The sequence below is a fragment of the Protopterus annectens genome, chromosome 3.part0 (assembly GCF_019279795.1).
Source record: "Protopterus annectens isolate FY-2018-M chromosome 3.part0, PAN1.0, whole genome shotgun sequence".
NCBI classification, from domain to species: domain Eukaryota; kingdom Metazoa; phylum Chordata; order Ceratodontiformes; family Protopteridae; genus Protopterus; species Protopterus annectens.
In genome coordinates, this window is record NC_056731.1 from 1,151,393,033 (window position 1) to 1,151,410,279 (window position 17,247).

General features: G+C 43.0%; 1 protein-coding gene across 1 annotated transcript in view; it reads left to right on the top strand.

Annotated features, from left to right (window-relative positions):
* Nucleotides 1–16,105, top strand: part of PIP4P2 (phosphatidylinositol-4,5-bisphosphate 4-phosphatase 2) — an 867,921-nt gene extending 851,816 nt beyond the window's left edge. The window contains exon 7 of the mRNA XM_044065378.1: nt 13,677–16,105. Within this exon, the coding sequence (XP_043921313.1) occupies nt 13,677–13,820 (144 nt within the window). The 3' untranslated portion in view covers nt 13,821–16,105. The remainder of the gene's footprint in view (nt 1–13,676) is intronic.
* The last annotated feature ends 1,142 nt before the right edge of the window (nt 16,106–17,247 follow it).

Below are 17,247 nucleotides of genomic sequence, written 5' to 3' on the forward strand. Positions count from 1 at the left end.
CCAAGCATTACCATTTGCCAATTTTCTCTAAATCCAGAGCTGGCTTTGCCACTGCAGTTTTGCAGGGCCTTATAGCTGGTCCTAATGCTATCTAAATTCCTCTTCCCATCCTTAGCTTTGGGAATCTACCCAAATGTAATGACTGCAACAGTGAAACACGAAGAACATAGTACAGTTGTGTGCACTTACCATAAATATAGATGTTCAAGTGTATTCACTGTTGCAGTCCTGGTTACCCTCCCTCCAGCCCCCTGACTTCGTTTGGCTGTACCTCTTCTCTCCTTTTCAATGCTTAATAGCTTTTTGATGTATTTGCTTTTTTGTTCGTGGTATAACCTTGTATATTTATAGATTTAATTGTTTCCCATTGGGGGCACCTGACATTTGGGGCAAGAAAAACTGATATAATGACATTGGCTGCATGTTTTATATTCCTGACAACCTGACGTCACGGAAGAAGAGACAGCAACAGACGCAGGACCCAAGACTTTGTTAATCAGGCCGACTGAGGGCTACCTGCAAGCAGGTAAACCAAATGTAATGACTGCAACAATGAATACACTCGAACATCTACATTTGTGATAAGTGTACACAACTGTACTATAACACCCTTCCGTGGCATCCCCCAACCACCTGCAAGCCAAACCCACCTTTTCCCTCCTATCATTCAGCAGCTTCTAGTTCAAGGCACCATACAACAGGTACCACTCCAGCAAAGAAACATGGGTTTTTACTTCAGAATGTTTCTGGTACCAAGGAAGGATGGCCCTTGGAGGTCAATTGTAGACTTTTGCTATCTAAACCTATTTCTCAAAGTTCCCAGTTTCAAAATGATTACTTTACCCCTGCTCTTAGCACTCATTCCAACTCAGGTTTTCATGGTAGCCCTGGACTATTCACCCAGATTACAGGAAATACTTCAGATTTGCAATAGGCTCTTGTCATTTGCAATTCTCAGCCTTGCCCTTTGGACTCACTACTGCTCCCAGAGTATTCACAAAATGCCTGGCCCCCTGTCATTGCCCACTGCAGGTCTCCGGGTATTCAGATATACCCATACCTGGATGACCTGCTCATTCTTCATCAAGACCATCAAGCCCTCCTGTTACATCTACAGTAGGTAGTCTCCACCCTATCTCTGTTAGGTTTCACTATAAACCATGAAAAATCTCACCTGATCCCCACTCAAGACCTGGTTTTCCTGGGTTTCAGGATCAGAACAGACATAATGAAAGCCTTCATTCCAGATCAAAGAATCCTAGACCTTTGTCTATATTTTTAAAGAATCCTTTCCCACACCTCCTTGCCAGCTCAAGAGATTTTAAGAATTCTAGGACACATGGCATCACTCATACCCATGCTGCCTCTGGCAAAACTCCATATGAGAAAAATTCAGTGGGTCCTGAAAAACCTATGGAGTCAGCACTCCCAGCCCCTGTACACCCCCCCTCCCCTTTAATGTCTGAAGAAGGAACTCCAGTGGTGGATCTCAGCTCTTCAACTCAACCAAGGGATCCACTTTCAGATCCCAGCCCCCCCCACAACAGGTCTCCACAGATGCCTCTGACTTGGGATGGGGGCAGTGCAACTTACAAGCCGAAAAAAACTCTCGGTGCAAGGCACATGGTCCAACTCAAGACTAAAGAGCCATATAGGTTCATAGGTGTGTACTAGGCTAATGGCACTGTAGCCTTTACAAACCTAGCCCATAGGATTACCCTGGCATCGTGCCACCTGACCTTAGTTCCTTTTGCCTCTGTCGAGTAGAGCCACTGGAGTGATCCCAGGGATGAATTTTGTATTTCCCATCCACTCGTCAAGATTCCTCCTTAAAGAGGGCCAATGAGGTGCTCTGCTTGACATGTATGGGAACTCTATTCCATAGCATGGGCAGTCTCTGGGTTATGAACCTGTCCCTCCAGCATGTTCTGTTGATTGTGGTAATGATGTTGAGGTCTCTGGACTGTGTGGTGCGGAGGGATTGGGATTTCTTTAGATGTAGCATTTCTAACAGATCTGGGTCAGACATGGCTTTGTAAGTCAAGCAGAGATCGCCACTAAGTAGGCAATATGAGACAGGGAATAGTTGGAGTTTTTTGAGTCTGTCCATACAGGACAAGTGTTTAAGGCCTAGGATCCTCTTTGTGAGGTACTTGTGCGGCCTCTCCAGTTGTTGCAGGTGTCTAATGAGGTACATGCCAAATGGGGCATCGTACTCAGATTGGCCTAATGAGGGAAGAGCAGAGGGAGACAATGACCTCTTTCTTCCTGGATGCAAAACCCTTCGTAATGAGATGTGCCAGATAGAAGGACTTTCTGAGCACAGTGGCAATGTGGTGGTTAAAAGAGAGGTTGCTGTCAACCTGTGTTCCCAGATCTCTTATAACGCCTTCTGTGCTCAGTGGACTACCATCGATGTGTTAATTCAAGGGAACTGGGGTTTTCCAAAAGGAGATGATGACACATTTTTTGGCATTAAGCTTAATGCCATGGTTCTGACTCCAGTCATTGGTCTCAGTAAGGCCTTTCTTTAGGATGTCAGCATCACTTGGAGAGTTAATAATAGCTCCCAACTTGCAATTTTCTGCAAACTTTGTCAGCCAGAGTCCCTTCATGTTGGCTTGGACTTCAAAGAAGTAGATACCAAATAGAAGAGGACCCAGGACCGAACCCTGTGGGACTCCACTCATGACTGGTCGGCAGTCTGAATTGGAGTCTGCTACTTTCACACTGTGGGTTCTATCTGTGAGCCAGTTTGCAACCCACCTAGTGGTATAGGGGTTGATGCCCAGCTTAGTGAGTTTTTCTATGATTCCTAAGTGGGGAATGGTATCAAAGGCCTTGGCCAGATCAAGGCAGGCTGTATGAACCACCTTGCCTTCATCCACAGCTCCGGTGACTGACTCAAAGAAATTGACCAAGTTGAGCAGGCATGATCTACACTTCACAGAACCAAACTCTTGTTTATTAGGTCCATGATGATGCGTTCCATAGCCTTGCATGTCAAACTCGTCAGGCTAATGGAGCGATAGTTCCCAGGGTCTGTAGTCACTCCTCCTTTGTGGAGAGCTATGACTGTAGCAGTGCGTCATTCGGTAGGGACAAAACCTGAGGTGAGGCTGTGATTGAACAGGGCACACAGGTGAGGCGCCAGTTCACTCTGTAGTTCATGTAGAACGCAGCCAGGGATATTGTTAGGTCCCATAGAAGCTGTATTCTTGGCCTTGTACTGTGCTATTTTAACCTGTGCAGCAGTAATACTGGGTGCCTGGCAATCTACTGGTATTGTGATTGGTCCTTTGGGGGGGGGGGGGTAAAGTTGGCACCGAACCTGTTGGCCCTTATATTGGCAGTATCTGTTGGCTCGGTATAAGAGGTACCATTCTGCAGTAGCTCAGAGCAAATCTGGGTAGTGCCGTGGAGATTCTTTACATAACTATAGAAGGCCTTGTAATTATCTTTACTATCTGCTGCAATTTGGTTTTCATAGCTAGCTTTAGAGGATTTGATGAGGGATCTCAATCTTTTGTTGAGGCTGATAAGGGAGTTTTTCCAGTCTTGGGACTTCACCTTATTCCACATCAGTTTCCTCCTTCTGTTGTAGAGTTTGTTTATGGCAGGGGACCACCAGATTGGCTTCCTTTTTTTTGAGGAGAGCATCTTGGTTCTATTGGGTATGGTAAGATCCATGCATTTGTGTACGTCTTCGTACAATACATTGGTGTATGATATGGTGGTCATGCAACTATTCTCCATATGCATGGGTGCCGTGAAGTTAGCCACCTCTGTTTTTAGGAGCCCGGAGTTAGCTTTGGAGAAGTTTTTCATGGTGGTTACCTTTGTGGGGGGGAGGGGGGGTGTGGATTTCCAAGGTGATTAGTTTGTGGTTGGATCTAACCAGGGAGGAGTCGACTATTGGTGTAGAACAATGGTCGCCCATGTTAGTAATGACCAGGTCAAGGATGTTCCTACCTGTAGTGGGGGTAAGAGCGGCTGGTCCAGGTCACTGGAATTAATGAATTCCAGGAAGCGTTGGGCAGGTGTATTGGTACACAAGTACTTTTCCCAGTTAATGGAGGGGTAATTGAAGTCATCCAGTATGAGAGTGTTAGGTTGGACCCTAAAATTCTCCAGGGTGCTTAGGAATGTGGAGTGAGAGTCTTAGGACATGGTTGGGAACCTATAGCAGGCTATGAATGGCTGTCTTACTCAATGTTAGCTGCACCTGAAGTATCTCAGATGTATTATGTTGGGCTACCAGTCTGGAGGTGTGCGCATCCTTTATGGATATGTCGCCTTTGGAGCTTTGGTCCATGTTCTGGGGCCGAAAGGTGTGGCATGAGTTATAGTTTGGTAGTGCTGGGGTGCTTTCTGCTACCTTGAACCAGGTCTCTGTTACAACACAAATGTCGATGTTCTCCCTTTTAAGGAGTGCTTCGGTTTAGTGCATTTTGAGATTTAGACTTCTAGCATTAAGCAGCATGACCCTCAGATTGCATTTGTTTGTAGCTGTTACGGTGGTAATTTGGTCTTTGGAACACCACCTAAAAAAGGCACTATGGGGTGGCAAGAGCCTTGGGCCAGTATCCTGAAGCCCAGGGGTGACAGATGTAGGCCACCTCTGGCAAAGCATCGAGGTCTGTCAGTCATGTCATCCCAGGCAGATACTGGATCCCCTTAGAACGACACCAGAAACTTAGCCAGTTGTTGAAATCAATCATTTTCTGCTCGTACTGTGGTATCATTCTGGGTGATGGTAGGATGCTGCTCAGGGCTAGGGTCATACCCGCCTGGGCTACATAATCCGAGAGCTCCTTCATGTCTCTCTTCATGTAGTCCAGGGAGGTACGTCTCGGGTCATTCACACCCACATGTACAATGACAGAGTCATATTCATACCTGTTGTTGGGGGACCTTAGTGCATGCATTATGTGGTGGATCCTGGCGCCTGACAGGCAGCTGATTGTTACTTTCTCTTTATTCAGCCTAGTGAGTGGGACATCAATGTGCCTCTGATTAGTGTGTTGGGCATGCTGTTTTGCCTTAGGGGCTTTGGTTGAGTGGCACACTGTTTAGGAGAGTTATGTGTCTCGTGATTAGTGTTGTGTTGTGGTGGTCGAGTGCGTTTCTGTCTTGGAGGTCTCTGCTGTTTGGGTTGATTTTTATTGAGAGCCTCCACAGAGGTGGGTGTGTGGTTTGTGTTTTTATGTGAAGGCAGTGCTGGTGTGTGTTCTGGAGGGCTATGTGTTACATGTGGTGCGGTGCAAGTGTTGACCTTCACCTCTTGACCAGGTATTCCGGTCTTGGCTGAAGAGTGTGTGGCTTCCAGTTTGGATGTATAAGTGCATTTCTTGTGACTCTGAGTGTTAGGAGGTAAGAGGAGGGGGTTGTCAGTGTACATGAGGCAGTTGCTACATTGCTCAGGATGCCCAGGTTCACCAGGTTAATAGGAGAAAAGCACAGGGAACTGACCTTTAGACGTGCCAGGAGGTGTGGGCATTAATAATACGTACTGGAGCTGTCTCCTATTAGAACGTTTAGTGCTGGTAGCACTTTTGTGTGCTACAGTAATTGCTACAAAAAGTCTGGTAAAGTGCTAAACTAATAAACTAGTAAAAGTGCAGAAGAGGAGAGAGCTGGCAGATCTAAGGAAAAAAATGAAGAGCAGACTTTGGCACCGCTCAGAAGCTTACCAACAGTCCTGGATATAGCAAATCTGTATATGGACTAGACTAGTTACAGGAAAGGCAAGAAATGAGCACAAACACAGGCTTTAAACCGGAAAGTTTAAAGAGATGGAAAAACTGCCCAAACTGCCAATAAACTACAATTTCTGGGCCAGAAACCACTCCTCTTGTGGTCGATAGGCTTACCTAGTGCTTACCACTTCCACTGATAATCTACAAGGCTTCCCTCCAGCACAGAAAAGCTTAGGGGGGCTCAGAAGCTTACAACAGTCTTGGATACAGCAAGTCTGTATTTGGACTAGACTAGTTGCAGCAAAGGTAGGAAACAAGCTTAGAATTGTATTTATTTTTTTTTAGAAAGCAGCTAAAACACCACTAAAAACAATTCAAGTGCAGTGCAAGCTAGCACATTTGAGGGTGTAGCAGTATTAAAGCAAATACAGTTTAAATACATGTAATTTATTTAAAATATATTCTGAACTAAATTCAGTTGTTTTATTCAACTCTAAACAGTTAAAATTGCCAAAAAATGTACTTATCAGCTGAGAAGCACACTAGTCAGAACACAAGGAGATTTTTTTTGTTAGTAAAGTGCAAAGGGAGGAAGGAGGAGCAAAAGTTAATTCAAGGTTAAGAACCTAAGTGGGTTGGCCTTCTCAAATGTTCTCTCTGTATTAGGTAGAATGAACACTAGACTGGGTTGGAGTGTCCCAGATCAAATTTACAGTAGGGGCGGATAACTGCAAAGCCACCAACTTTAACAATACCACAGGAATAGGGTGGGTGAGAGTGGGAAAACCAGTTTCAGAACAGATGAGAAAACAGAAAATGCCAGCATATATATAAATAATTCAATCAAGTAAAAATGAAGACAGTGCAGAACTCTGAAAAGTTAAACAAAAAATATACAGTGCAGAACTCTGAAAAGTTAAACCAAAAAATATACTTAGTGCACCAAGAGATGAGGGCTTTACACTTGGCCTTGCTAAACTTCAAATCAGCCCTTCACCCAGGAACCCTGAAAGTAATCACAGACAATATGACAGTCCTGATGTACATCAACAAGTAGGGGGGGAACAAAGTCCTACCTTCTGTGCTGCCTAGCAATCCATATCTGGAACCTAGCAGTATCTGTCCACATTCATCTGCTAGCTGTCTATATCCCTTCCACAGAGAATATCATGGCAGACTACCTGAGCAGAACGTTAGCCCCAATTCACGAATGGATGCTTCACAGGGAAGTATTTCTAGACATAATCCACAGGTGGGGTATTCCACAAGCAGATCTTTTTGCCTCCTCCCAGAACAGACAGATGCCCAAATTCTGCACAAGGAATCCGGATCCACAAGTGTAGAAAGTGGACACCTTCTCCTTCTCTTGGGGGGGGGGGTGTACCTCTATGCCTTCCCCCCATTCACCTTAATTCAGAAAGTCCTTTCTGAAAATACAGAGGGACAACCCAAAAATCCTACTGGTGATGGCCACAAGACAGCATTGGTTTCCCCTGTTTCACCTACTAGCCAAGGGCAATCACCACAGGTTACCCCACCGAATAGACCTACGCACACAGGACAGGGGATCCTTACTATACCCTCAGGTGGACAATCTGAAATTAACCTTATGGGTGATAGGGTTTTGATCCCCTATAGACACCTATACTCAGGGGACGTATTCAATATTCTGCAGGAGGCCAGAAAACCTAGTACCAGGCAAAACTATGTATCCAACTGGAACAGATTCTCCTGCTGGTGTCAACGGAAAAAACAGGACCCTCTAACTACCTCTATACTTATGGTCATTTCCTATTTGTGTGAGCTGCTGCACTCAGGACTAACTTACTCATCTGTCAAAGTGCATGTATCTGCTGTCTCTGCCTGTCTGCCACTCTCCCCTCCTCTAACTTCCAGACTGAAGTTCAAACATTTCCTCAAGGGAGTGCTTCACATCAGGCCTCCCAGGAAACCTATCCCCTCCCCCTTGGGATCTGAACTTTGTACTAGAAAAACTTACATTGCCACCCTTTGAACCAGCTCATTCTGTATCCCTAAAACTATGCACACTGAAAACAGTTCTACTAGTGGCCCTTACATCCGCCAGGAGGGTATCTGAGATCCAAGCTCTCATGGTTATCTCTCCCTACCTTATTTTCCACAAGGACAGAGTTGCCCTGAGGGCCAGCCCTTCTTTCATGCCAAAGGTGGTTAATGAACTTTCACTAAACCAGACCATCAATCTACCAGTTTTCTACCCTCAACCACAAAATTCCTAAGGAAAGGACTCTCCATTCCTTGGATGACCACAGACAACTGAGGTACTACTTAGACAAAACCAAACCCATCAGAAAGTCAGATTTTCATCTCCTTCCACCCCAGAGTTCTATGGAAGGCAGTCTGCAAGTAAACCATTTCCTCATAGATTTTAAAATCCACTACCCTATGGTACTCTTTCCATGGGAAATCCCTACACGGACAAGTCAAACCTCACTCTACCAGGGCAGCTGCTTCCTCAACTCCCTTTTTCAAAGGAATTGACTACACTTCCATCCTGGAAGCTGCCACTTGGACTTCTGTCCACACCTTTACCAGACTTTACAAACTGGACCTAGTCTGTAGAGCTAGGGCAGGGTTTGCCAGGTCTATCCTCCAAGGGCTCATTGACCAGGGAACCCAATCCTTCACCCAGAATCATGCCTAAAAGCTCTGGTACTCTCCCTACTGTTATGAATACTGCAACATGTGAATAGAAGGACATAGAATAATGTAAGAACTTACTATAACCTTATATGTCCTTCTCTTCCATGTTGCAGTATTCAGTCCCCCCCCACCTGCCCCTCTACCTTTAACTTCTTACTTGCCATTCTGACTGGGGGGAACATTACTTTGATACCCCCCCCCAGTGTCTCCACTAGACACAAACCACCTGCTTCCCTGACTCTAGCCTGCATGTAATTCCAAAGGCTCCTTTAGGACCCTTATACCCACAGGAGTACTACTGTATGCAGCAGTTCATTCTGAGGAGGGTGTGTGCAGACATCACCTTTATACCCTATGTCAGTTTATGGCCCTGACAAGGGACGTCACACATACCCTCCGGAAACAAAGACTTTGGTATACTGGCTCCCGGAAGGTGACGCTGCTGGCAGCAACTAACTACTGTTATGAATACTGCAACATGGAAGAGAAGGACATCTAAGGTTAAGGTAAGTTCTTACACAAGTATTCTATCTTAGCTTGAGAGTTTTTTTGGAAGGTGCAAGCTGGAATAACAGCAAAGTCAGTTCCGAGGTTTGGAACTGAATCCACAGTCAAGCATAAGTGAAGATTGACAATACAGATGGAACGTTATGGTAATGCACAACTTCTTTTTTAAATTGAAGAACACCTCATCCATGGGAGCCTAACAACATGCCTGTTTGCCTAATTAACAGCAGTAAACAAGCACTGGCAAACCCACAACTCATCCTCTTTGTTCCTTAGGGATTTACGATGGAACCTCTCTTATTTGGTATGTAGTTCTCAGCTCTCCATATATCAAATGAGGATCTCTGGTTAATAAAGTCCACAGATGATTATAAACTGTGAGATGCCATTAAGTTCTCCTCTGACATATAAGCACTTCAACTAGACCTTACATGTACCAATAGCTGGAGTGCAAAAAATGGCCTCAAAAATCAGCACTAAAAAGTGCGACATAAAATGAAAAGGTATTGACAAACCTAGGAAACTTGAGTGCACAGCTACCTCATGTTTGACCATCATTATGCAACAGTAATTAGGAAATCCTGTTACCTTGCACAACTCATAGCAAAAGATATTTCCTCTAGATCAAAAGAAGTCCTCATCTCTGTATTCTGCACTGATTATACCCACCATTGAGTACAATCCCTCCTTTAGTATGTACCTTACCCTGTTTTAGATTAAGTGCAGTGGCCCTTTGCTATGTACCTTGCAGGGCATATCAAGCAGTTGAAAAGACCCCAGAGATTAAGTAAAAAGAACATGGGCTTAAAACAGCTGAGTAATCAAGAGAAATTGGAGGCTTTGTCTCATTATTCAGTATTGTTTGGATTCCTTAGGGGCAGTCTGCACTTTGCTTATAGGGCTATAAGGAATTTGGTAGTCCAAGAACTGTTATACCTCCAAAAATCAAACCGCCCTACTTAACACTAGGACCAGAGATCTAAATCTGCCCCCACAGTAAGTCAAATTGGAGGGCTAGATTTGTCGCATATCACTTATCCTTTTCTGTAAAACAAAAGTCCTCTCCATTTTAAGCAGTGTGATGCACTGTCTGCCTTTATAAAGGAGCTGGACAACTGAAGAGGTATTCAAAAATTCACCCCTAGTATGACCTGCTTGATCCTCCTTGAAAAGGGAGGCAAGACCTAAAGGTGGGTAGTGGCAAGGCAATAATGTCCTCTTGGCTTAGTTGCCTTGTAATTCCTGTGATATGTACTTATTCTAGGCTTACCTTTAAGAGACATCATTGTGCATGTCAGAGTGCTGTTTCTTTTAGCTTGCCCCTCTCCAGTCTGACATGTCTTTTCATACAGACTCCATTCATTCCTCTGAATACAATGCTTCTGGCATGTTACTTGAGACACATTTTGAAGAGGTTGTATAGCTAAACCTCTTAGGCTTATGATGGTACAGTTATTTGGAATAGGTTTTCATATTGTTATACTTAACGGGCAGATCTGGTGGGTTCCTCATTAATGGGTCTCTGATCTGATCCTGTGATCTGACTCAGCCACATCCACAAGACTTTGGATCCAAATCTCAAGCTCCTCCCTCTACCCATAATGCTCTGTTCCATCCCCAACGCCTCAGAGCTCATTTGCCAACCTTGTGACAAGTTGGATCTTCCAAGTCTCACGCATGAGAGAAAACCTTTTACTGTTTTTCTTGTTAAAGCTATTTTTTTGGACTTAACTGACATTACAGTTGTCTTTTCCAGTTCTCTTCCTCTCTCCTGTTTTCACTTAATTTATCACTGGTGTTGGGAGTTTTTCTGATATAATGTTCTCATTCTGCCCTGCTTTACTCGTTTTTTCTTGGCACTCTCTTTTCTGCTTATATATGTATAGATATAGAAATATAAAAAAAAAAAAATTGTGTGTGTTAAAATTTACCAGCACTTGTTTAACTAGATTTCCTAGTTATATGAAGTTTAGTGTGTAGTTCTTCACAATGTTAAGGTTTTTCCTGTTTTGTCAGTTGAATTGTTTTCCTTGTGTCTGAGAAAGAGAAAGCCACCAGACCACCAGTTTCAAAAAATGCACTTTTTGTGGGCATAAGATCCCAAATTCTGATGCCCACAAGAAGTTTGTCTACTGTCTGGGGCCTGATCATTTAAAGTCTGCCTGTGAAATATGCAACATGTTTAACCCCAGGGCCATTTCACATCAGCGCAACAAGCTCATTCTTAAAGGTCTGTTACCAGCTTCTACTTCTTTGGCTCAGCCCCCCTCAAAAGCCTCTCAAGGTTCCACTGTTTCTAAGAAGAGAGCTCTCCAGAATCCTCCGAGGGCTTCGTAGGTGCCTTCTGAGAAACTCAGGGAAACTTTGGATCTGAAGATCATGGTGCCTACTTGGATCCACAAGCTGCATCAGATCTGACAGCTGTTATCACCACCTCCAGTACCCTTTTCATCCTACTCGATACCAGACCATTGGATCCGATAGCTAGGATCCGATCACCAGAGCTTGTACTAAAGCCATTTTGTCCGGCTGTACCATCCCAATTATTCCAAACTCCAAAGAAACCTTCTAGGCCTGCTTCATCAGCTAAATCCAGATCTTCCAGGAGCTTGACAGAGGTAGATATGGACAGGATGACGCATAGATTTTTTTAGGGCTCCGATCCAGATTGGGGTTCTTCCAACTCCATACCCTTTTGTGATGCGACCTGTGGTTTTAGAGTCCCAGGATCCAAGATCTCTGAGAGGTTTGGCATTATATCCAAGGAAGCTCCCTTCTTCAACTCCAGCAGTATCCCTCACCAGCTATGTTCCGATATCATCGACCCGAGCGGGTCTCGGATTTGAGAGGCTGGCTCTGGGTCCAAAGGGTTTGGTTCAGCTCCTACTGTGTCGGATCCTTCCGTTCTCCTTGGTGCTTCAGTCCTGGACAATTCTTGTTTGATTTTGTCTGTATGGCTCAGATCCGGGGTTGGCCCTGGCCTTTCTTCTTCAGCTACTTCCAGGAAGGGGGAGAGGTTTCTCCAGATCTGTCAGCTTTCCATTTAGCAGAAAGGGCTTTCTCTTTGCATAGGGAACCTTCCTCTCTAGTCTCGGGTCCCTATCCCATGTCCCTCATTGGGTCTGAGCTCTGAGCCCATCATCTCTGCTCCTCAGGGTCAGCCAGCTCAGGGAAGTCTCCACACTTGCTCTCCAGAGGGATTCCCCATCTCTTCCAACACCTCTCCTGAGCACCCTGTGGAAGAGGTACATCAGAAGAGAAAGTTTAAGAAGAGGCACATAGACTCCCCTTTGGATTCTGTCACAAAAGAGACCGATTTTGATGAGGGAGAAGGTTCCTCCCAGTCATCCCCTGATGATGTATTCTTTAGGGGCATCTTGGAAATCCTCGAACAGAAAAGTAGCTGGTCTTCCCAAACCCCTTCTTCTGAGTAGTCTGTGTTCCTGGAGACTTTCAGGGCTGGCTCTCTACATCTTGGTTGACCCCCCCCCCCTAGCAGATGAACTTATTGACCTGGTTTCCTGCCGGGCTTGGAAGGAACTGGACACTGTTGACCCATCCCCAAGCGCCTGGATATGTTTTTGGTTCCCCCTTCAGACAGACCTCATTTGAGTAAGGGAATCCCAGTTGATGCCATGTTTGTGGTGACAGCCACTAAGAAGGAGCTAGCAGAACAAAGCTCCTTTGTCCATCCACCGAACAGGGAGTCCAGAGTGATGGACAGATTTGGAAAGTGCATATATGCCTTGGCCACTTTTGCACTGAGGTTGTTAAATTACCTGGCACATTTCTCTCATGTACAGAAAGATTTGATCAAGGAGCTCTCAATATCTCTCGGAGTCCATATCTGTGGAGGATCTCAAGATGGATGACTGAGCTCTTCAGCCTTCTTGCTTTCTGTAGAAACTTCGGCATCAAAGGAAGACTGGGATAGGCATAGAGGAGACCCAGGGGCCAATCGTGAATTAGTCCAGAACTCATACCTTTGTTACACATTACAAGTTAGGCATTGTTTCCAGAAGCAATGCTTCCTTTGATTAGACAGTGCTCCAGCATATCCTTCCTTGAGGGCCTCCCAAGAGTTGTGTAACTGGGGACTCTGACCCATTAGTGAGGAAGAATGAAAAGGACAATATCAGATTTAAAAGTTTTGTACTTACCATAATTTGGCATCTGTGTTGTCCATTTTCATTCTTCCTCACTTTCCCTACGTGCCATCCCCTGGCCTTGTCAGTCCTAGAAGGATCTTTGGAGGATATGGAAACCATCATATTCCTGGTTTGAGCCTCAATCTTTCTTGGTGTCTGTTCTATCTCTTTAACACAGTAGGGGTAGGGAAGCAAACTCAATCTTAGGAGTTGGGATGGAATAGAGTATTATGGGTAGAGGGAGAAGCTCAAGATTTGGATCTGAAGTCTTGTGGATGCTGCCAAGTTGGATCCGAGGATTGGATCAGAAACACATTAGTGAGGAAGAATGCAAATGGGCAGCACAGATGCCAAGTTATGGTAAGTGCATAACTTCTAATTGTAATGCGCATATGTAGCTGCTAATATATCTAAACTGCTGTGTTTTCCCCTGGAATATACTTCTGTATTACTTGTGATAACCCATTACCTTGGATGTTGTAATTGTTGATAGGTATAACTTACTTTTTCTGTTACTTAGGGAAGCATGATGGGCACTGATTGTAACAAGACTTGCATGGAGGACAGTTTCATGCTTTCTAAATTAAAATTATGTACAGTTATGTGCTATGTATTTATCTTGGTTTTGTTTTTCTTACAGGTGGGTACCCAAGACTTCGCTAGGCATTCTCATGCAACATATGTTTCATGGGCCATTGCCTATCTCTTTGGTCTAATTTCCTTTGTTAGGGCCTGCTACTGGGGAGCAATTAAAGTCAGTTATCCAGAGCACAGCTTTACATAGTCCTTGCACAAATTTGTCAGTTAAAAACAGATGAGTCACAGGCAGATATTCTTTGATGCTACATGATGGACATTTATTTTTAGAAATATATGTTTCACAAATTCCATCCTGTTACTGAATAACCTGAACAATGATGTTTTGTGAGCAGGTGCTTGTTGCACTATGTTGTGATGCATACAAACATTTATGTTGCTGCTAGAATGCAAAGCTTTTATAACAGAACCTGTGTTTACCTGCTCATAAAGTTGTGCGTTAGTACTGTGTTTGAGTAGAGATAGCATTTTATGTTTTTTAAATACCATTTTAGATCCATATAGGCTGTCTTTAGTTTGCTGTATGAAAATATGGACAAGAGGCTGAGGAATTACAGTTGCGTGGACAGTGGTTTTGATTTTTTGATGGTTTTAACAGGTAGCTTTATTGTATTACTTTCAGCATAACATAAGCAATAACTATATTCATGTGACTTAGCTGTAGTAATATTTTGCAGTTATTTACACAATAGTGACCTTATTTAGGATGTAAAATTGAGGCTTTCAGCATTATGCAATGCATTATGATGACTGCATCCATAACATGCATACGGTACATGCAGTCATTGCAGCACTTTGAAATTTTGCCTCTAGATGTTAGTCTTACTATGAATACCTAATGTCCATCATCATTCCATCTTTTATAAAATGTCAAGTCATTGTATGGTAAATGTGAAGTTCAGTGTGTACTCTACACAACTAGAAATTGTCACAGTGTTATACAGATGCTTACCAGATAATCAGATGGACAGTCAAGACCCAGTTACTTAAACAAACTTTATATTCAGTGTTGGTTTATAAGGCAAGACAACAGCCTTATCTCCAAGTAAAGCATGATGCTAATTTGAATAATCTGCTGTTGGTGGAGGAAAAAGGGATAATATTGGGTTATTTTATTCTGAGCAAAGTGTTTTTCACTAATTGAGAGAGTGCTACCCTTCTCTATTACAGCATGGGAGCTTTTTCCTAAAAAAAAAAAAAAAAAAAAAAAAAGAGAACATAATTCTGGTCTATTTCTTAACATTTAGAAATCCATGTCCATGTTTAAAATTGGGACTGGCAGTATTGCTTAGTTCCTAGAGTAATAAGCCATAAATGAGCTTGGTAACTGTTTTGCTTATGTACTGTGCAAATCTTAATCATTCACCTGAACAGTTCTGGTGTTGCCAACTCAACCTGGATAACAAGTACGTGTATTTGACTGGCCTATTCACTTTCCAGGATAGACAAAAATATATAAATAATCAGGGTCACTCAGCATGTGCTCTTTTCTTCAGTAGAGCTGAGGTACTTGCCTGCCCTATCTCAGATGTCACAACATTTCACTTCCTTCCTTTGCACAATTACTGCAGTGCCAAAAATGTGATTTGCCATTTATGTCATGTATGTTACTGCATTGTAAAATATCTGGTTACCCCTTTAAAGTTTTTCTTTAAAAAAAACTGCAGACCAACAGTCATGGACTGATTTCTGACTTGCTTCAGAAAAGTACTTTAAAGCTAAAAACCAGCAGCAGATTCTAGTTTGTACTTTGTGTTAAAATATTTTTTTTGTCTGCTTACTATTTTTGTAATTTAGAAAGTTTTAGTAGATGAGCAGCACTTCCAATCTTGGCTAACGTCTGTTTGAGGCGTTTTCCCCTCTGCAACTGTTCATTGGCTGCTACTTGTAGCTGTTCGTCATCCACCGGGCATTCCTGTACGTACCCAAGCTTGGAACACACCCACCCTTCCTCTATTGTGCCACCAATGTCTCAGCTGCTAATCAGACCCAGATTGTCTGGACAAAAGTTTGAGTTTGTTCTTTTACTCCACAGCACGGATTGGCTGACATTATATATATCTGTAGATTGGAACAGGAGATTCTGATAAGCACAAGAGTCAGTAAATGCACAGCTGAAGAATTTCCTTTCCTTATAGGTGTAATGGCTCAATTAATTGTGAGGGGTGCAGCATTTTCTATGAGGATTGTTTTGGGGGGGGGGTGCTCTTTGAACTTCTTAGAAAATATTGATGCATGATGCCATTTTTTATATGTATTTTGCTTAGTTAAACAGCATTCAGTTTTCTTTCTCTCACACAAATAACTTGGATCACGAACAGATTCTAGAAGCAGTCGTAGCTAACTTTAATATAATATGGGTCTATGTCAGATGATCGACTTTTCGGAAACCCCCCAAAAATATCAGAGACCGTATGATCAAGTTTCCAAAAACTTGAACTAAAAAAAAAAAAAAAAAAAAAAAAAAACACACACACAAAAATCTACTTTTTTATGTTTTTGCAGGGGGGCAAGCCCCCCTGCAAATTATACATACCAACTCCGAGATCACACTACAGTGAGGAAAAGGGTAAATTACCTGATCCTCACTGTATTGCAATCTCCATTCAAAAGCTTTGAGTTTTCAAAAACTCGATCATATGGTCTCAACCGTATGGAGTTCGAGTTACTGAAAACTCGATCAGCTGATAGGGACCCAGTATAATACGTACAGTGGAACTTGAGTAGTCTGCAGTGTATGTAAGACTGTATGAAAGAACTTTTGAACCTTTTTTTTTTTACTGATTTTGATCTTTGCAGGCAAAGTTTATTTGGACTAGACTGTGTTTATTGGAATACTTACTTTCTGCCAAAACACAGATACTGTATTCAGAGAAGTTTAAGCACGCTGTTTAAGTACTGCTTTCACCAAAACAGAAATAGGCAAACATTTGATTTTTTTCAGTAACAAAACAAGTCTTTACCTCTGTTATGAGTAATGGTGACTATGATGGTCATTAGAGTAAGTAGTGAGGGGGGAGCATGAGCCCTTTGGACAAAAGTCTGCTCAGAATTCCCTGAGTCTGTCTTTTATATATTTATTTCAAAATGTCTGCAGGTATGTCTCTAAATTAGTTCTTGGGGGGAGGGGGATCAAACAGGAGTGAGATCTTCCAGGAAAGTAGAGTAAATCTTAAAGGATGACTACAGACAGACACTAGTGAAAAATATTTATGATGACATTTATCTTCTGTGCAGTGCTTATATGTCCGCATCATTGTGTTTGTATTACTTGTTCTGCCCAGTGATATATCGGTGATACATTGTGGCAATACTTTTCTTTCTAAGGCTTTTACGTCCTACTGCATTATGCTGGCTTGCTTTATTGCTGCCTTGAGTATCCTGTCACCACGTTTGTAGAACTGTAGTGCCTTCAATCTAGGTTTTCATTCAGAATCTATTAAAACGACACAGTTTTCAGTATATTTTACTGCTATATATAAAAAAATGTTTTGCAAGCTTCTAGGTGGTAGACTTTTCTGAATCTGCTGTTTGACAAGTGATACCACTGTTGTCTTTACATACAGATTGATAGCTGGGGCAGGGCAGCAGGTTCTGATGGTGTGAATTGTTGG